At 43.3% G+C, this 20,455-nt stretch overlaps 3 protein-coding genes across 4 annotated transcripts in view; 1 reads left to right on the top strand and 2 right to left on the bottom strand.

Moving 5' to 3' along the window:
* LOC141931074 (opsin-5-like) overlaps window positions 1-7,561 on the bottom strand; it is a 43,059-nt gene extending 35,498 nt beyond the window's left edge. Inside the window, exon 1 of the mRNA XM_074842748.1 lies at window positions 7,481-7,561. The gene's annotated coding sequence lies outside the window, so the exon portion shown is untranslated. The remainder of the gene's footprint in view (window positions 1-7,480) is intronic.
* SPATA2 (spermatogenesis associated 2) lies at window positions 1,973-11,121 on the bottom strand. Of its 2 annotated transcripts, none has more exons than XM_074842744.1 (3): window positions 10,883-11,121; window positions 7,481-7,906; window positions 1,973-5,702 (listed from the first exon to the last, which is right to left on the bottom strand). In XM_074842744.1, exons 2-3 carry the CDS (start codon window positions 7,796-7,798, stop codon window positions 4,449-4,451), a joined length of 1,572 nt encoding a protein of 523 aa, XP_074698845.1. In that variant the 5' UTR covers window positions 7,799-7,906; window positions 10,883-11,121; the 3' UTR covers window positions 1,973-4,448. The 2 variants fall into 2 exon arrangements, with proteins under 2 accessions (XP_074698845.1, XP_074698844.1); XM_074842743.1 differs by having other exon boundaries at window positions 10,903-11,121.
* Window positions 11,122-12,231: 1,110 nt separating this feature from the next.
* On the top strand, window positions 12,232-18,361 carry RNF114 (ring finger protein 114). Its single transcript, XM_074843126.1, has 6 exons — window positions 12,232-12,427; window positions 13,086-13,236; window positions 14,287-14,393; window positions 15,025-15,139; window positions 16,044-16,151; window positions 16,375-18,361. The coding sequence occupies exons 1-6, from the start codon at window positions 12,291-12,293 to the stop codon at window positions 16,438-16,440; spliced, it is 684 nt and encodes a 227-aa protein (XP_074699227.1). The 5' UTR covers window positions 12,232-12,290; the 3' UTR covers window positions 16,441-18,361.
* Window positions 18,362-20,455: the final 2,094 nt, after the last annotated feature.

Raw genomic sequence — 20,455 nt, 5'->3', positions numbered from 1 at the left:
CACCAGCACACTGCCCACCTCTAGTGCCACACGGGTTACCTTGTCACGGGGCTCCAGATTCCAGTCTGAACCAAGGACCAACTACACAGTATAAAATATGCTAAGATATTTTCAATGCAGAGAACTTTCAATGCTGTAAGGAACAGCCTTGCTTTCCACACATTAGCACATTGAAATCTGTACAGCAAGCCTGTCAAACAAAGCAGCTGCTCTCTGGCTCTCCTACACCTCTCCTCAGATAGAAGAGCTTCAATTATGTGGCACGTCTGCAGTATTTTAGCGTTAAGAGCTGCTGCCATATCACATACTTTAACCTTTTGCCTTCCCCTAGGCACTGCATAAGAAGATCTGATGCACTAGTCTGTTCATTTCCATATGGTGGCTCAATGCAAAAGGTTGCCCTCAGAGTTTGTTTTTCACAGCAGGGGTGTAGGAGTACAAAACCAGAAAGCTACTTAATTACTGATTCCCTGCCCCTACATTTTCAGACTGGCAAGACAAGTTATAGAAAATACTTTCTAGTGAAATATCATCAACCGTAGAAACAAAGTAAAAGTAACTGCAATGTCCAATTTGACTTAATTTTATACAAGGGCTCTAAGACATTTACATACTTAAAATCTTTAGACAAACATGACCACATCCCATGATTTTTCAGAAGGAAGCATGGAATATCCTTCACAAATAACAGTCAGGAACATTTGTAGCCCAACTTAGTTGATGCTTAGATACCACAGTAATGGCCATGCTAAAAGGCCTAATAAACTCCCACGATTTCAGAGAAGTAACTAAATTAGAGCCAAAACAGGTACATTAACATGTTACCTTAACTTGCAGTCACCTCCTGCTTTTCTCTCAGTCACTCTGGCAACATATCATTTATCACCACACTCAGATTAGCTCCTGTTTCTAAACAAATACTGGAAAGGTGAATCTTTTCCCCTCAAAAGATTCTACAGCGTAATTAGCAACATGTATTAAATGCTTCTAATCCACAGTCATCTTCCAGAAAAAATAAATTTAAAGAGCTGTCAGTTTAAACCATCAGACCTAAACTACTTGACAGCGTACTGAACCTTTAAACTTCTGTTGAGAGCAAAAGACACAGCAGACACACATATAGGCCTGTAATCAGAAATGTCAGACAGTAAAACTGCATAAGGTCTTGCTTTATATGCACCAGAAATACATCCGTACAAGAAGCACAGTGGTGTAAAATAAGATTTCCTGCAAGAATATTTTAGTTACCTTGAGCCTGATTTTTATAATCACCCCTGATACTTCCAGAAAGCTCAACAGATCGTAAGATTAGAGGACTTGTAGAAATGGCACTTCAGGCATTTAAGCATTCACCTGACATGCTTTAACACAAAGAACAAACGAAAAAAATAATCTAGTTTGGAACTTGAGAAATTATCCTGCTCCAGACCTAGCAGGATGAAAAAGGAGCCAGAAGGCCTAACTCAAGTGCCAAAAAGTACATCAGTAGTATCACACATCTTCTGTGAGATGCAGCTTACATCAGGAAGCTAGTTAGAGAAAGTGCGTATGACATCGAGAGTCAAGGCTGGAAATCAACGTAGGTTAGCTTCACATCGCACATGAAACCTGCTCTCTACCCCACGTTAGTCTGTCTGCTGCAGACTGCTGACATATTGGCTTACATGCTCTTATGGAACAAACTGAGTCATGCTGCTAAGACTTGAAAATAAACGTTTTTAAAAAAGCTCTGCATTCTGCAGGCAGCACATTCAATTTCATAAAGCCGAGGATCGGATACATACACTCTTGCCCATTTTGCCCCCAAGATTACCTTTGTGCACCAACTCATTTCTGCATGCAAAACGCAGTTGTGAAACAGACAGCTACATGCACTCAACTTTAAGAAAAGAGTTTAAGCCTTTTCTTAAAGGCCTCTTTATTTTTAAATTCCTTCAAAACATAAATTTAAACAAATCAGATGCAAAACACCTGCATTTTAAATTAGCATATATTTTACTGTATCAATCACAGCAACCTCATACAGTAAGATACACAAAAATAGAGCATGGTATCACTTCAATTCAACACAGTTTTGTACTACAGTATTCCATGACATATATACACAGGACTTTTCTTTTTCAAAGCAAGTATAGTCCCTGCTATGTTCACCGTAAAAATTACGTGGCATCACAGTTTTAGTTATTCACTGTAGTGTGAGTAGCCATATGGAAATTGAACTAGTGAACTAGAAGATACACTGTAGAGCAGCCAAACAGGCATGACACTTCAGAAGATGAACAAAAACAAAATAACCACCGAAATGAAAACCACCCTTAGACTGTATTTTAATAGCAAAATCGTTTTTAAATTCTTCACTATATACATAATGTATCTACATTTGTGTCATATTTATATATATATATATATATTTATAAAAAAACCATACAAGATTTTGAAAACCTTAAAATCATTCACCTAAACAATAGTCACCCCAACCTTCAGGGTCAGCAAGGCATTATGCCTATAACATTATGTTCAGTTGCAGTCACTTGATTCAGAAATTTCCCTGATTGCTAAACACACCATTTGCTTTGTTTCTTAGTGCAAACTGTACAGTAACTTATTGTTCTCAGCCCTCTGTAAGACTCGGGTTTCATCTTATTTCCATAATACTTCTGACACCCATTTATGGCTAAAATTATTTTAGCTATTTTACAACGTTAGCCTATATAGTTTCCCCCTCTACCTACCTCAAGCCCTCCCCCCACCCAAAAAATGTAAGACAAACAATCATTCATGCATATTTCTGTCACACAGGGATCAATGGACATTTAAGTTTAGAAGCCTAGACTCTAACAGTGTTTAAAAAAAAAACCCTAAGTGAATAATTTTAGTGCAAAGTGGACTACATAGTTTACATCTCAGCTAGAGTTCTTTACAGATATTTTAAACACATTTAATTCTGCACATCAGATTAGGTTGCCTGATACTTTGTTCTAACTAGCTAGTTGGAATAAGGAAGTTAGAAGGATTCTTGTGGGTTTCCTTTTAATAAAAAACTAAAGTCTATTCATAATCAGGTGTTGTTTGGGGGTGAAACTGTACAGAGCCTAGCACAACGGAGTCCTGGTCCTCGGCTAGGGTTCCTATGTGCTACAGTAATACAGATAAATATTATTATCTGATTCACATCCATAAGTGATGGGTTTACTTTAACAGGAGTCACAAATGAGCTCTGATTTTTAACCAGGCCAGTGCTTTACTTGCTGGACTACACTACAGACTTTGCAGTGAATTTGGAAGCAAGCATAACATTTATACTTACAATTTCCATAACCACAAAGGAAAAGCGTGCACCGAGAACCAAAATCCTGCAATTCTTAGACAAGACTCCACTTAAGCTAGTGGTAGCCTTATCAGAGGGAAAAAAATTGTCAGATTAAAAACCAAAAATTGATCAGAGCCAAAAACATCAGTCTGCCACAGTGACTATACGAAGCTATGAAATACAGTACAAGGAAAAACAAAAAGTCACCTGAACAAATAACCCAGAGAGACTTCATAGTTATAATGATTCTACCACTTTTAAGAACTCAACATATTAAATATTTATTAAAAATAAACTGTTTCCAAATTACCTATTTACAGTACAAAGAACAGTACTTAATACATGTGCAACAGAAAGTAAAGAAAATCAGTACTCATCTGGAAGGACAACACTCTAGGCATAATTTAAGTGACATGAATACAGGTTCACCTTTTTAAAATACCATACAGTAAAAACCAGTAGGATGATATTGGCAACACCAGAAAATAAAGCACGTATTGTCCAGATTCAGATTATATAAGCTTGAGATAAACAACCGGAAGATAAGGGGAGAAGGAAGAAACATAAAGACAAAAGGAAGAGATGCTGTGGTGTTTGCATTTTGGAGATCAAGAAATGCAGACACACTTCAAAAAATAGTCCTTGTTGGCAAAACAAGCCATTCACATATTTCTTGCACATTTTGAAGTCATACTTTATCAAAAACCGGCAGTAGATTCACCACTCATAAAAAATAAGAATCTTAATTTTTAGACTTTATTTTCAAGCCTTGCATGGTTTTATTTGGGCAAGGAGATGACTGCAATGTAATAGAAAGGTGTGATGTCACTTTTCTAAAATACAACAGCTGCCAAGTTTTAAAGAAAAATGTGCTCTTCTCCCCCATTTAAATTGAAAAGTAATGATCATTTAGGAGTTACCTAAATTATAGCAGCATGAAATCTAATGTATCTGCAGCATCTGTGAAGCCACAAAAATCAAGAACTGGCACCTGATCACTGAACCACGGTTCCAAATATTTGGACATGTCATTTTGGTAAGAGGTCAGTGTATTTTCTTATCAGTGGAGTCAGAACATTAGTTAGGATAGCCCTTTCCCCTCCCCCTTTCCTTCCCCTCCAAAACCGACTAATCAAGTCTATCTATAAACTACATGGGACAGCTGGGATGATTTATAGTTTAACTGATTGTTAGGCATGAATCTGTGAAGCTCGCTTTTTCTACAGCAGGGATCATAATAGTAAGCATTGAGGCAAGTGTCACATGAGACTTTTGAGCAAAACGTGCAAGTGTTTGCAGCTCCAGATCGGTTACAAAAGCCACAGCGCGAGGTGCCTGAAGATTTGGATTTTGAACTGAATTGAGCAGCTCTCTCTTGACTTTGAGTCTGTGACGTGTACTGAGATTTCTCCCTCAAAGCAGATGCAGGAGACAAGCCTTCACTTGGAAGTGGTTTGATTGAATAGGTGCTCTGTTTCATTGCTGGATATTCCTGCCTAGAGTTGAACAGATTGTCACACTTTTGGCAAACAGAAGTGCCACAAGGTACACCACAGTTTTGGCACTTGAGGGAAGCTGTCTCTTTGGATAGGTGGGTGCGTTTGTGGTAAACAGGGTTGGCATCATTTTTTAACACCCATACATCAGGCTTAATAGCTTCTTGTCTTTTAAAATTCAACATACTTCTAGAATCTGGATCAGTATATAAATCTAAGTCCTCTTGAGCAGAAAAATAGGAGCTGTAAGGGACATTTGTTCTTAGCATGCCATTGTGATGAGATGAACTTGGCAAGAATTCATCTGAACACCCGTGTGGGGAGCTTGACATTGTCAGAAGAGAGGGTGATGGACGGATAATTTCATCTTTAATGTCATCTTCTGCATCAACTAAGATGGGTTCTTTCCTGAGACTCAGTGAGCTCATCAGAGGTGGTTTCTTACTTTCCCAATAATTATCGTATGTGTCCACTGATTTAGAAGGCTTGCTCACCTTTGGCTTGAAATAATCTTTAGAGGCCCGTTCACTCGCTGATTTCTGGAGTACCATTCGTGCCATGGAAGTGTTTAAGTTTTCTTTGCACTCTACACGCCGTTTCATGGCTTCTGAGCAGCCTCTAACATCTTCATTGCTATTTTTTCGTTCATTTATGACATCAATCTCTGAATAACCTTTATCCTTCACTTGCAAGTGAATTTCAAGAAGCTGCTCACATTCCACTTTGGCCAAAAAGAGCTCAAATGAAACCATTTTCACTTGAATGGCATCAACCTGCTCTTTGAGCTTATACATTGTTCCCAGTTCTTGGACATAGCCCATGTAGTTCAAAATCTGCCTTACATCATCTTCAGTTAGAGCAGACTTTACATAATAAACAAAGGGTCCAGTGTAGGTCTAAGCGGGGTGGGGGGGAAATAAAAGGAAAACTAGGTTATAAATTCAGTGGTGGACTAGATGTTCAGATAATTCAGTGACAGATACTATATAATTAAATAGAATAATAACGACAGTGAACACATGCAACTCCCATGGCAAGATGAACTCCATTTCTGCATCCCTCCTGTTCAGCAGATGGAAATTCCACATGAGGCAAATTCAAAGTAGGAGAGTTTTCATTCAAATTGAATCCTGATTAGCATAATGTCCTCCTTGTTGATTTAAATCACTATGCTATACACTGACATTAACTTTTATGCATACCGGACATGTTTGCATTTACAAGCAAGTCTACTGCGAAAGGTAAAAAGGCAGAGATTTCACGTATTGCCCCTGGACAGGAGCTAGCTAGAAACAACAGGAACTCAGAATTACTGTGGGAATAACAAAGTCCTCTTCAATTCAGCTTTAAATATACTTGAGGTGCATGCTTTTTTGTGTACTATTACTATGCAGTTTCAAATGTCCGTTTTATTTAATTTTATATTAGGTCAAGAACTTCACTAAAAAGACCTAAAACCAAAGATACGAGTCTGTGCAAGTTGAAATATCCTCTAGCACCTGGCGTACCCGAGGTATGTTCTTAACCCAGTTCAAAATGGTTTGGATTGCAGGCAAGAGTAGCCTGCCCATCACATCTTTGTATAGAACAGGTACTGGATCCACAGTGCACAACCAAAGTCAGTATCGGCAGTGCATCAAGAGATATCCTCAATGGACCAGCCAACATTTCAAAGGCCAGAACTGAAGCATAATGATGATGAATATTTATGGAGAGTTCTTGAAGAAAGGTAGTTTCCCCTTGGGGAAACGGAGAACTCTCAAACGTTCTAATAATGTTTACATTCTCCACTAAATAGTGAAATAGTGTCTTTAAGAAAAACAAACAAAAAGACCCATCACTAGTGCACACAACCTGCAAATGACTTTAGACACCTATACCAGCAGCGGTTTTGTCCAGCTTTCAAGTCTCAAAATTGTTCTTGTAAGTCACCTGCAGCATTCATGACTGAAATGCTGCAGCAGTTTTGAATAAGCATATAAGAACAAGTAAAAGACAAAATAGAAAAATCAACAGCAGAGAACTCACTATCTGACTTCCAGCACCCAAGATGAGCAATATACAAGTTCCTACTTTTCCCTCTGAGATCCTGGCATAGGTACATAATTTGGAAGTACATTAGAATCAAAACTTCATGAATTGAGAACTGACAAGCAGATAAAACATATTCTGGTAACAATTCTTCCAGAGAAATTCCTTTATCATTATCATAAAACTTGTAGGAACCTCAGCAAAGCATTCACTCAAAAGCATGCATTGGTTAGTACTTGTGCTCCATTAATAGCTGTTGCAAGACAAAAAATAAATCAAACTTTGAGTGAGCTTAAACACAATTTGACTGCTCACCCTAGTGAAAGCATCTCCAAGTAGAAATTAAGACACTGTAGCAGGGTAGGCTGAACAAAAACCTTAAATAAGCTCTTCCTCCTACTTTATAATATTATAAATGCAGACAGGACTTGTACTTCTGCTCTCGGGATACTCTCACTAGCACAAACTTCACTTATTTTACATAGGAACTTTCCTATGACTTCTGTTTACCAGTTGTATAGAGATAAATACATACATCATGCTAATAGTTGAAAAAAGTAAGTCTGTAAAGGAAATGCATGAAATGTGTTAAAAGAAAGAAAACCAAATCATATTCTCACTATGGCCACACAAAATGTCTTACCTTAATATTTTTGAACTCCTTTTTCCAGGGGTAAAGAAAGAGATTAATTCCAACTGTCTCAAGCATGCCGAATGCGTTATGGAGAGAATGTAAACTTGAGGATTTCACAGATCTCAGTGAGTTTTCAGCCATGTCGTAAAATTTTATCAGCCGGAATCTATAAAAGGGATCAATTTTGGGAAGGCAAAGTAGGGCTGCCGCTGCCACTCGCAAATACTCATCATTAATAGGACGCTGCTTGTTGTCAGAGGCATTCAGTTTGCATTCATGGAACTGTACATACTTCCTAAATAAATCGTCTTTATATTTTGTATCCATTGAAATCAGTTTTTATCTCACACTTGGGCAGCTACCTCGTCTCTTTCATGGTTATTCAGCAGTAGGTTGATTATCTGGCATTAAGAATCTTCAGTAATGACAACTCTTCTGGAATAAAAATTCAAAACAAAGACAAGTCATCACAGTTGCATAAATCCCAGATGTCCACAGCATCTATCTGCTTCAGAGGATTCTATAAAATGGTTCACAAAGCAGCAGCTCCCAGAACAGCCTCTTTAGGTTTCTGAAAAAGCGCAAGAGTCTACAGAAATGCTGCTGTCCTGCTTTTCACTGTCATTCTCTACTCCTCTTCCAGTTGTCCGCCTAAAACAGCACAACAAACCTACATCAAGGCACTGAGAATCTGATACAATAAAGCTGGTTAGGCTCAACCCCAGACTGAGGGTTCCTTGGCTTAGGGAACACCAAGGCAAAAGTAAATCACAGCAAAAAAAGGAGAAGTATGAGTTTTTAGGGTCTCTTCTCTGCATCTTATTTTGTCCTCTCAGTTCAAAAAAAACCTTAAACATTACTTTAATCAGTCACTGGGTTTTTTTTTCCCCCCTTTTCTACAGTGATATAAAGATTAAAAAATCCCCAAAAGAGGTTTAATTTTGCTCAACCTGGGAAAGCATCTTTTTCTTTTTTTCTCCCCTCTAGTGGCACAGGACTGTCCCTAGACTGAGCAGATTAATTAACTTTGCCTTTCTATTTCTAACATTTTCTAGGCTTTTGACTGCCACTCACATTCCACCTGATGGCACACCCAGGCCATCCCTGTGCTGGGAGAGCTCTGCAGCCATCCTACAGAGAACACCCTCCCCTGATTGCTGCAAACTACAGCCAAAGTTTCAGCTGAATGCTGGCAGCTGCAAAGAAGATTGTAATCTTTTCAGCAAAAAAGCTACACCTGCCATTTTTAGCTGCTTTATTAGAACAGGGCAAAATCATTTCTGGTTTTACATCATGTACACTTTTATTTCCAGGGATAGCTGCTTTTATGTATATACTGATCTGCATTTTCACCTCACTGAGCTCACATACTGCACAGAAAAAGCTAGTGACAAAAGAAGCTTCCTAATGCTACTTTACCAAATCCAAGGTAATTAACAGGCCAACAAACTCTATCCCGACTGCCTGAGGAACTTGCAATCAAAAAGCAGACCACAGGCTTCATTTTTTAAATAAAAACACAATCCAACCCTTACGGACTTCCCAACTGTGAACCAAAGGGAGGGGAGGCAGGCGAAATCAATGCACTGTTTCAGTTGTAGTCAGTCTGAAACAGCACTTTAGAAAAGGCTTTCCACCCAATATTAATTGCAGCTGCTAGAATACTGATCAATGCCCCCACACACTCCTGTTAAAATGAAAATCACTGTTAAGAGCAAAATTAACTGAATGAAAGGAGCCATAACACAAAATACATGGTGGGGAAACCACAAACCAACACCCAAGAGGCCAGGAAAACAAACAAACAAAAACATCAATAGCCTAGCAGTTAATATTACTTGATGAAAGGCTGTGCTTAATGACAACACCGTGTGGGAAAAGTTAACTAGCAGTTCAATTTCTGCTCAAAGACACACTCAGAAATTGCACTGATGTCAAGAGACAAGCTGTGAATCACAGGAAATGTGGAGTTCTAAATTAACATCCGAGCATAAGGGACAGGAGTAAACCCTTCTCTCTCCCCAAGATCCTTCCTCCTTAAGTTGTGCAAGATGAAGTCTGTGGACAAAGACAACTGAATGTCTGTTCCTTAGCAAGAAGAGCTCCACAAGAGAATTTCAGGGAAAGATCTTTGTCTGGCACATCAGTAATGCACCCCCAGGACAAAGAATAATTCTGTGCTGACAAGGAGCTGGATTAAGTGTTACCGTTCTTCCACCTCCAATATTAATAACTACTAAACAAAAGCACTTGGTTACAAGTAGAGGACATCACGATTACTGAAGTCCCCAAGTGAAAGCAAAGTCCTTCATCAAGGTCCTGCAGACTGTGACACTCAAAGTCACTGCCAGCTCCGATTTTGACTTGCACTTTGTACACAGGTCAGAATTTGCATGGCCAAAAAGCAAAACACAACGAACCAAAGACCCCAGCAAGCCTTTGCAGAGCTGCTCCTCTGCACAGAGCTTCCAGAAGCAAAACATCCCTGTCCCAGGCAGCCCACCCAGTGCCAGGCAGGCTCTGAACAGCTAACAACCATGGTTACAAGGCTCGATAGAAACCTCAGTGTGAGCAGGCACAGATAAATATAGTTTTAACAAGCACACTGGCTGATAGAACAGATAAGGTAACAAGGCCATTTTGCTGCAAATTATTGCCCCAAACCCTCAAGATTTCATGGAGATGCATGAATAATAAGTTCTGATCAGAGTCTAGTTTCTGCTGGCAAGACATGAAAACGTTTCTATCCATCTCCTGGGTCAAAACCTCAGCCAAGGGAACCAACCACTCTGCCTGCCCTGGACAGCTAGGCAGGGCACAGTCACACAAAAACCTTTACAGCAGCAGGGGAGAAACACAGGACAGGTACAACCTTCTAACCCACACTAAGGGAGACTAGAAACGCCAGGGCCTTCACGGAACATTTGAAAAGGAAATTATCCCGAATACAAAGACTATTTAACAGCACAAGAGCACATCTCATCGCTGAGGAATTTCAGGCCCTAAAACACAGGAGAAAGAGGGAACAACACATAAATTAACACTCGCTTGAAGCTGTTTCGCTCCTTGATTCTCACAGAGACACTTGTTGCTGAGACGCCCAGCCCAGCCGGGAGAGCGGGACAGGGCTGGCGGCGGTGAGGAGCCGCGGGCGCGGCCCCAGGACACCGCCCCCGCCTGCCCTGCGTGAGCGGCACTCGCTGACCGCCGAGCCCCCGGGCCGGCCCCGCGGGGGGTTTCCTCCCGCCTCTCACTGGTAAAGGGGCGCAGCACCCGCCGGGCCGCCGCAACCCACCCCGCCGCCCACGTCAAACCCGCCACCCCCCCCCCTCAGCAGCCAGCCCCGCGCCGAGGGCCCGCAGCCTGCGCGGGCAGAGCCCCCCGCTCTGCGGAGCTGGGCCCGTCCCTCACCGCTCCGCGCCGGGCCGCACCTGCCGCCCGGGACCCGCCGCCACTCAGCCGGAAGCGCCCGGTGACCCGGATGCGGACTGCGGACCCCTCGGCCCCTCACAGGCTCCCGCGCCGTCCCCGTAGAGGCCAGGCCCCTGGAAGGGCTGCCGGCGGCCGGCGGCGGGGCACACCCACCCTCACGGCTCGACCTCCCGGCACCGGCCCGGGGGCTGCCGGCGGCCAGCGGGAGGGGGCGGCTGACAGCGGCGCCCCGGAAGTGGATGGCGGGGAGGGGCGGGGCACCGCCTCCTGCCGGGGAGTACTTCCGCCGCGTGACGTCAGCGGGCGGGGGCGAAGGGCGGGGCCATCGCCTCCGGGCCCGCCGGGGGGGCGGGCGCCGGTTGGGCCCGCGGGGAGGAGGCGCAGGCCAGGGTCGGCCCGGGGGGAGAGCAGCCAGGGCGGGCAGCGCCTGCGGCCCCTCCCGGCCCTGCGCTGGGCTGCGGGCGGGTCTGCCCGAGAGCGCGGCGGTGAATTTGGTCGGTGGGAAGTTTGGCCGGTTCCTGCGCGGTGCTGGCCGCGGGCAGCCGCGCACACGCGGGGCCGGGGCCGGGGCCGGTCTCGGCCCCAGCGCCGGGAAGGCGCCGCCACCTGCTGCAGTGCGCGGGAGCACGATGCACGGACAGCCGGCCCTCGGGCCTGTCCCCGGGCTAAGGCGGAGAGAGGGGACGCCACCAGGAGATGAAGCGGCCATTTAACTTCCGCGGGATGCGTTTGCGCGCTCGCGGTAACAACGCTCGATTGTTAAATCGTTCTTTTATAAACGGTTTGTGTGTTGCCTCGGCTTGGGAATCGCAGAGAAGAGCTGCGCTGCCCCTCCCCTGAGAGCCAGAACAGCCTCACCGGTAAAGGATGGAGGCAGCGCCATCGCGCCCAGCTGCTCGCCCATGCGAACACCCGCGCGCCGCTACCGGTGTAACGGGGAAACACGGAGCGGGCGCGGCCGTCAGCCCGCGGTGGGACACCCACCCTCCTGCCGCTGGCCGCGGCCTCTCCCCCGCGGCGCTGGGCTGCTGTTGAAATCGTTCGTTTCCCAGGCGCGGTGCAGGCGCGCTGCCCGTTCTCCCCGCCGAGAGCAGCCCCTCCCGCCGGCACCGACACGCGGAGGCGCCGCCGGGCAGGGACCGGCGCCCCGGGGGCGGGGTAGCGCCGGGCCACGCCCCCCGCGGTTGCCCACCTCCCCCCGCCGTTGCCCACGCCCCTTCGCCGTTGCCCACGCCCCCCCGCCGTGGTCCACGCCCCCCTCGCTGTTGCCCACGCCCCCGCCGTTGCCCACGCCCCCGGGGCCGTGTCTCGGCGGTAGGGGCGGGGCTGCGCCTGCTCGCGGGCCGCGCCGCCGTTGGCTGGCGGGGCGGGGCGCGGCGGCGGGAAGATGGCGGTGGCCGGTGGCGGCGGCTCCTCCTCCTCCTCCCGTTCCCCGGAGCGGCGGCACGACCTGCTGTCGCGTTTCACCTGCCCCGTGTGCCTGGAGGTGTACGAGAGCCCGGTGCGCGTGCCCTGCGGACACGTGTGAGCGGCTGCTGGCGGCGCGGCGCGGGGGCCGGAGGCGGCGGCGGTTGGGGCCCTCTCAGCCCTCGGCGGGAGGGGGAGCTGGGAGCTGGCTCTGGGCCCGCCGGCGCTCGCCTCGGCCGGGGGCTGCGAGGCCTTGGGAGGGAGCCACGGCTCGATTGCTAGTAGCCCTCCCCTTTCGCTCCCTCGGGAGCGGGGCGGGCCGCGGTGGGCAAGGCCGCCGCCTGCGCGGCGCAGGCTGCGCCCGGTTGGGGGGCGATGGGGTCAGGCAGCGCAGCCTGAGGACGAGGGGGCTCCGTGGGCAGCTCTGCTCTTCAGCAGCGAATTATGGGTGGCCTGGGGCTTCCATGAAAGGGGGGAAAATAACCTAGCAGAGAAAAAAGCTAATCTTCTTTCACTTTCGGTTTCTTTTGCTCCTGAAAGATGCCATAAATTGAGGAAGCAGGGCACTGTCCAAACGCTGATAACGCTGAGCATGACCAACGGGAATCGTACTCCTTCCTCCGTGCACAAATATCAACAGGCTGTTGTTTTATTAGATATAATTTCTTCAAACTCTGTTAACACTTAGGGCAAAAGACAGGGAAGAGCTCTGGATATTCATGCTGCCTGTCCAGGAGGGCTGTTCTCACCACCTGCTGTTTTTCTCCCACCCTAGCTTTTGTACTCCGTGCCTGCAGGAATGTCTTAAGCCGAAAAAGCCACTTTGTGGTGTCTGCCGCAGCACCCTGTCGCCTGGTAGCAGAGCTCTGGACTTGGAAAAGCAAATTGAAACGACAGAAACCACTTGTAATGGCTGCAATAAAAAAGTATGAAAGTATTTGCAGATTAAGTGTATGAGGTGTGCTTGCTCAGCCATACTGCTTAGAGGGGAATAAAGTGCTTCCTCTTCAGTTTTCTGCAGAATCAGGTCAAAATGTTTGTTCTGATAAGTGCTAAAGATGTTTTATATAGGCAGCACCCAAATGTTAACATTCTTTCCACAGTTTTTTATTGTTACCTCTTCAGGAAGTGAATTTCAAATGAAAGATACTGATTTTAAAATGACAGTAAAATATTGCTTCTGAAGTTGCTTCTGTGAGCATGTCTCTGTGGGAGGAATGCTGTAATGAAACAGTGGATGTGGGGTTTAGATAGTGATCTCTTTGGCTCTTAAACATAACTTTTTTTGCTTCGTTTGAATTAGTTATGAGTCAAAGTTGTCTTATATGGGTGATGTATTCCATAGACTTATTGTTAGTTAGTGTCCTGTATGTTAGCATCCTTCCTCTTTGTAAAGTTGGGCTTCTTAGCGTTAATTGAATGTATAAGAAGATGTCTTAGCAGATGGCAAAACAGCAAGAAAAGGACAATTAGACACACTGAGGTGAAGGTGACAGTTCAGTTAATTTCACTTATTTCTCTGTAGTATCTTCATTCCAGCTGACAGAAAACTGTAGTGCCTTGAATTTCCTTATTGTAAATTTAAATTTTCATTAATGGGATTGAACAATTAGCAATCAAGCTACACCAAGATCTAAAAGCCAAATTATTTTCCATACTCTCTCTTCTTCTCAGTGATCAGGTAAACTGGCTTTATATGAAGCTTTTTTTTCTAATACTGTAGAATAGGTTAAGAAAAGTTAACTGTCCTGAACAGTGTTGTATTTGTGAAATATTACAGGCAGCAGAGTTACAGGTTAACTAATCTGTAATCTCAAAGCTTTCTGCCTCGCCAGCTGAAGTGTTTGGGTTTTCCTGCTTTAACACTGTCTGCAGAAAGCTGCTTTGTTTTACATGTTTACTGCTTCTGCTTAAAAGTGTAAAAGTAGCTGCAAGTAGTTTAAATTAACCTTGCTATGCAATTCCTGCCTGCACAGATGTATCTCTCAAAGATGCGTAGCCATGCAGCTTCTTGTTCAAAGTACCAGAATTATATAATGGAAGGCGTGAAGGCTGTAACTAAGGAACCACTTCACAACACCAGGTAACTAGCTCTTTGCTGGAAATATTTGTCTTTTTTGTCACAAAACAAATTTTGAAGTAAAAGCAGACTTTATGTCTTTGGCCAGTTTGGGTGTCAATTGTTTTAATCCTTTCACATAGTTAAAAGCTAAACCTTAATCCTGCAACTGACTGTGCACAGGCAAGCTGTTCTCTTGTGCATGGACTAAGTAGAAAGCAGATCTTTAAGATCAGAGTACTCAGTAAAAGTAGCTATTTTTTAAATAAAGGTTTTATCTTTCTGTCTCTTGATTGTAATAACTTATAATGAAGGGAAGTCAAAATTAACTGCAGTGCACTCATCTGCATTGTAGCATACTGGGTACCCTGTGCATTTAAAAAAAAAAAAAGTTGATAAATGGCATTTATAGCATTTGTAGAAGAACTATCCTCTGTGTAAGTAAGGATGATATTAAGAGTTCCTTGAGCTATTGTTAGGAATTTACAAACTGATTGTTTAAAACTAGCTTGTCTTCATTGCATAGAATAAGATTACTGCTTTGAATAATTTGTATTCTTAAGAGCTGATAAAACAGCTTTTGAGTATTGAATCCAAAGTTTTTACTTTTAACTTTCTTCAATGATAAAAAATCTCTTTTTCTCCCCCCAACCAGGAACTTCCCAAATCGCTTTACGTTTCCTTGTCCATATTGCAGCGAGAAAAACTTTGATCAAGAAGGACTAGTTGAACACTGCAAAACATTGCACAGCATGGATGCAAAACAAGTGGTAATAAAAAGTCTTGGTGCAAGAATTGCAATGAAGTCTAGTCTTAAATCCCTTTGAAACAATGAATTAGAGACTTACTCTTGAAGTTAAGTACATATTTATAATTATTCCTGTTAAAGTCAAATGTGGGTATGCTGTTCATGCATTTAACTTTGACATAATTTTGATGTTGGTTTTCAGTACATTCTCTGGAAGTGACTAGTCTCTGTTCCTGTTGCAGCTAGGTCACATCCTCCTTTCCTATTTGAAAAATGGCAGACATTCAAAGTTAATTAGGCACAGTACCAAACATCAAATTAATAAAATGTAATTTCCAAAAAAGTCAGACATTGAACTTTCCCCTCTGCTATTTTCAGCAAGAAGATATTATAAACTATTGGGGAAAATGCTTGCAAAAACTAGTATATCATTCTAGTAATCTTTATCTGCTGATACCCCCTCTCATATAAGAGGAATTGCAAAACGTGGAACTGAATTTGAAACTTTCCTTTTTTTGGAAGGTTTTTTAAATTCCAAATTATTTAGAAAAAAGGTTCTCTTTTTCTCTTGGAGAGAAGTGATCTTTAAAAGGAGATCAAGAAAACTTTTCTGTTACTGAGAAATAAAGGCTGAAATCTTCTAAAGCAAACAGCTGTAGTGAATTCTGGTTTTCAGAATACAGGGAGAAGAGTAAGCCATTCCATTTCAGAGACCTAAGACATGAATTAAAATTATTCAGGCTTATCCGAGGCTTTTGTATTAAATGTCCCAGCAAACTATTTGACATCACTTTGCATATAGAATAGCGATTGTCACAAACCTTGAACTTCAGTCTTTGTGCTGTGTCTGTCCTGCCCTTCCTATTGTAAATGTTAAAGCACTTAACCTTTGGGCCTTAATTGGCTTTTTTGGGTTTTTCTTGAAGGTTTGCCCAATTTGTGCCTCAATGCCATGGGGAGATCCAAATTACAGGAGTGCTAACTTCATGGAGCATCTTCAAAGACGACACCGCTTTTCGTATGATACTTTTGTGGTATGTGTTTCCTCACCCTTGGAATACAGCCTGATGACTCTAAAACCCCAGATTTTTTACATAGCCGCTACTGTGAAATCTCATCCATGCAGGTGGTATCATTAGAGAGATTGGGTTACTGCCAAGTCAGAGGAAAAGACAGCTTTTTGCCTGTTCTTATTTGGGATTGTATCAACCAGCATGGCTGTTGCAGTAAAAGAATTTCTGTACCCTTTGTTCATAGGATTATGATGCTGATGAAGATGATATGATGGCACAGGTTTTGATGCGTTCTTTGCGGGATAAATGAACCAACTAGAAGACTTAACTGTAAAACCAAGCTTCCATGAGGGGGAAATGCCCAGCATCCTCGCACTTCTCCCTGTACATCCCAAGATGAACTCAGGCATCCAGAAATACAGAAGACTTTAATCCCTATCTTGGTTTCAAACTCTGGTTTGATATTTCTGTACCACTCAGTCCCTTGTTAACAGTCTATGCCATCCAACCCTGTCAGCCTAATTTTCTTACTTGTTTCATACTAAGCTTAATTACATGTAGTTCAACATGGAGGAGACAAATCTGCTTTCCTTTACCAATGCCTATTTCTTGGTTTCTTTTGCAATTGTGTTCATTTGACTGTCTAAAACCAAAAACATTCCAAATGGAATGGCCTGAACTAGTTAATAAACATCTCTTCCCAATCTCATTTACATATCTTAAATGATAGTATGAGAGGTGTATTTGTAGCTCTCTCTTCCTTTAGTGAGACCTCTAGGTGCTAACTGTACTTGTCAGACCAGCGCTCATTTAAAGTGACCTATGATGCCTGTGATTTCATAATGTTTCCCAGTGTTTAAATTCTTATAGGCAGCCTCTCAGCTATATGGAAAACGTCTTCAGTATGAGTCTTCAAACTACAAACTTCCTTATCAAATCTTTGCACCTGTGTAAACAACTAGTTCAAAATATTTTAGTTCTATGCATGATTATTACTTTCTCCCATACTTTGACCATAAAAAAATAAACTTTACTGTTGGTCTTAGTTAAAATGCATCATTTTTTTAACTATCTTAGCAAATATTAATCGTATTTGCTGGCTTTATGATTAAATTGGTGGTTTTGAAACTGGTTTTCTAGTGATTTTAAGCATTATGATGATAGGGGAATTCAAAAGGTTTTTTTCAATACCTCTGCTTTCTATTTAAAGTTCTCATATATATTCCTAGTTTTTCCATCTCTCAAGGCAAGCTGGTAGCAAAACTTACCAGTAATTCATAGCACTACCTTTCTGCATTACAGATTTTAACAGGTATTTTGAATTCCTGTTCTTCATGTTGCTGAAGTAGCTGAAGCTGTACGTAGATTGTTTTCCATATAATATTACATGTATAGTATGCAGGTATAGCTTTCAAAGAAAAAAGTAAAGTATAACCCGGAAAGCAAGATGGCAATTCCAGCACATGGTAAATGGATACTCTGTGTTCAAGTCTACACTTTTACTATAGAGATTCCTTTTTAGTTTAACATTTTTATTAACTGCACGGTCAAGATGCTGAGATATAATGATTTAAGACACCTGACCCGAACTTGTAAATCACACTAGTGTTGAGATGTCTAGTCTAATTTAAGCATGCTTAATTGGAGCAGTGGACCTGCACCACCACAGAATTGAGTACTAATTAATTTATTTGCCCAGTGAACTTAGTATCATCACACTCTGCAGACTGCAGCATAGCCTCACCCTTGAAACAATGAAACGCACCCCAGCTAAAACCTTGATTAAGCATTGTGTCTAGCCAGACCTCTAACATATTTACGTTGAACTTGGTTTTAGTAGGTTTTCCCCAACTTGGTATGGGCTATTATAGACTCATCCTTAAGTATCTGCTTGGTGACTGGAAGCTCAGTCTTGGGGGGAGGGAAATATTAATCTCATGGTACTGTGGGAAAAGTACTGTGTTTGGTGTTGGTTATTTTTAATGCTTGATCTGCAAAGAGATTACAATATATTAGTGGTTGGATGGGGATTTCTGGGTTCTGGCTAGAATGCAGTTTGGTGATACCCATTGACCAGAATCTAGATTTCTGCTACTATTCTAAGTGCACTTCCATGCAATTCTGATAAAATGTTTAAGGAGCAGTTAGAAGCTTCCGAGCAATTACTTTGTCATGTTATTGACTTTTGAAGACAAGTTACAAATAAAGGACATTTAATTTATAAAATCCTATCTTCATGTCCACTCTTGTCATTTCTTCCTCGTGGGCCATACGTTTCATTTCAGCACCTCCCTAAAAACACTTCTTGTCGGCTGTGTAAGGCTGCAGGGAGCACAGCAGACCTTGAGAAACACAGAGACTTCAGCTTTTGGCTTCCATTAAATATTTTGTGCTGATTAGTTGCAACTTTGTTTATAATCTTTTGAACAGTAGACCCATGCAGGTTATGAAAAATAGTTTGTCTCAAGTTGTGCTAGAGCTGGCCAGAATGCTGCAGGGGCAGTCTTGTACGGGAATGCTCCTATAGGCCATAGGAACAACCCCGCTGTTTTTCTCGTGAAGTGGGGAATGTGTAACTGTCCAGCAGGGCTCTAAGCTATAGCTTTAACTCCTCTGGCTGTCAGGTGTGTGATGTTTACCTCCTTGTGTTGCCCTCAAGTTCAGGTAGCTCCAAATGAGGAGGTGAAGGCTGGCTTGGAGCAGACTGGTCAGAAACTGCTCATGTGGAGTGATTGTACCCTAACTGTCTGCCAACCCACTCCTTGACTATACAACTTAGGTTTGATTTGCATCAATTGGGAATTATTTCACAGAAGGTACAGACCAGAAATGTTGACTGGGAAATGCATGCTCGTTCTGCTTTAACTTTGACTGCGTTTGTGTGTGAATCGGAAGCAATGTCCTGGCACCTGCCAGCTGGCTAACAGCAGAATTCCCAGCACTGCTTTCTGTGCTGCCACGAGCATCCACAGAGATGGATAAACCTGGCCATGGACTTCTGCTTACTCCAGCTGCTGAAGAGCTTTGTGTCTCTATGCTGCTGACTTCTTCAACTTCACAAGCATGTTTACATGGGGTATGTCTTTCTGATATTTGCTGGTCGATTTAAAAAGACATTCTGTTGAGAGGCATGTGTGTTCTGTGTATAGCCTTGATTCATCTCATTTGTGTGCAGAAACTTGTGATGAAAAAAAGTCTTGTTAGAATAAACTAGTTTGGGCTTCTAAATCCAGTGGGGTGTTACTGCAGAAGAGTGAAGTAGTCTGCCAGAGCTGCTCTCACCTCATCAGCAGCTGATCTTATAGCTGCAGCAAATCCCAAGTGCCCATTGTTGGTGATAATGCAATCGGCCCCCTCGGACCGGTGAAATTCCCTGTGTCTGGCACAGGAGTCAACCTTAGAAGGACGATTAGTGCAGAAGGAGAGGGGCAAAATGGGAAGAGACAAGCCTGCAATTGAGCTATTTTTTTAAATGAGTCTGTCTCCAGTCAAAGATTGGCCTTAATAGGTCTGATAAATTGTTGTCAGCATTAATTGCCTAACACAAAGGCATCGGTTCATCTGGAATTACAGTAATAAATGCCCCTGGTCTCCTTGCCCTGGGGGGATGAGATCTTGTAAAGGATCCCATCTATAACAAAGCATTAACAGTATATTCTGGGTCCTCGTGTCACCTGGTTGGCAAAGGCACAGCACATTTGCTTCGAGGCCTTTGGCCAGCTGTACTGGATGGTCACTGGTAAGACCAGCGTAAGAAGGATTAACCTCTCACACAATATCAAGGCTATGTTAAGTCACGGAAAAGCAAATGAGGGATGTGCTCGTGGTCCTAAAGGTTTTCTTTCATTTAAATATACTTAAAATGACAATGGGGCATTTGCCTATTTTGGGGGTGGGTTTTTGTTTGTTTTTCTAATGCAGAGCTTCATGTCACGGTTGCATTGGTCTGTGCTTCATTCTTCAGAAGTAACTCACTTTTTATGAGTAAACCACATTATTCTCCAGGTGATACAAACAAGGACTGTTGAAACCACTTTTCCTTCCCCACTCCTTCCCCAAAACTCCAGAAAATACTCAGGACTTAGTGAAAATAAGTAGTGTTGCTACAGGCTTGGGTCTGTCTTCTAGTTCTTCTCACATTTGTTCTGTCTTTACCTAGTACTCAGACACTGGGCTTTGAAAAAATATTACAGTGGAGCTTCTGGAGCTTCCCTTCCATAACCTGAGCGCAGGGGGAATAAACGCGCCCTGGGTGCTGCAGCAGCTGGAGCGGTGGCCGGCACGGCATGCGCCGACAGCAGAGGGAGGTCTTGCATTTTGGAGAG

Source organism: Strix aluco, chromosome 17 (genome assembly GCF_031877795.1).
Source record: "Strix aluco isolate bStrAlu1 chromosome 17, bStrAlu1.hap1, whole genome shotgun sequence".
Classification (NCBI taxonomy): Eukaryota; Metazoa; Chordata; class Aves; order Strigiformes; family Strigidae; genus Strix; species Strix aluco.
Note: the sequence above shows the minus strand (reverse complement) of the source record. Positions and strands in the feature narration are given on the sequence as shown.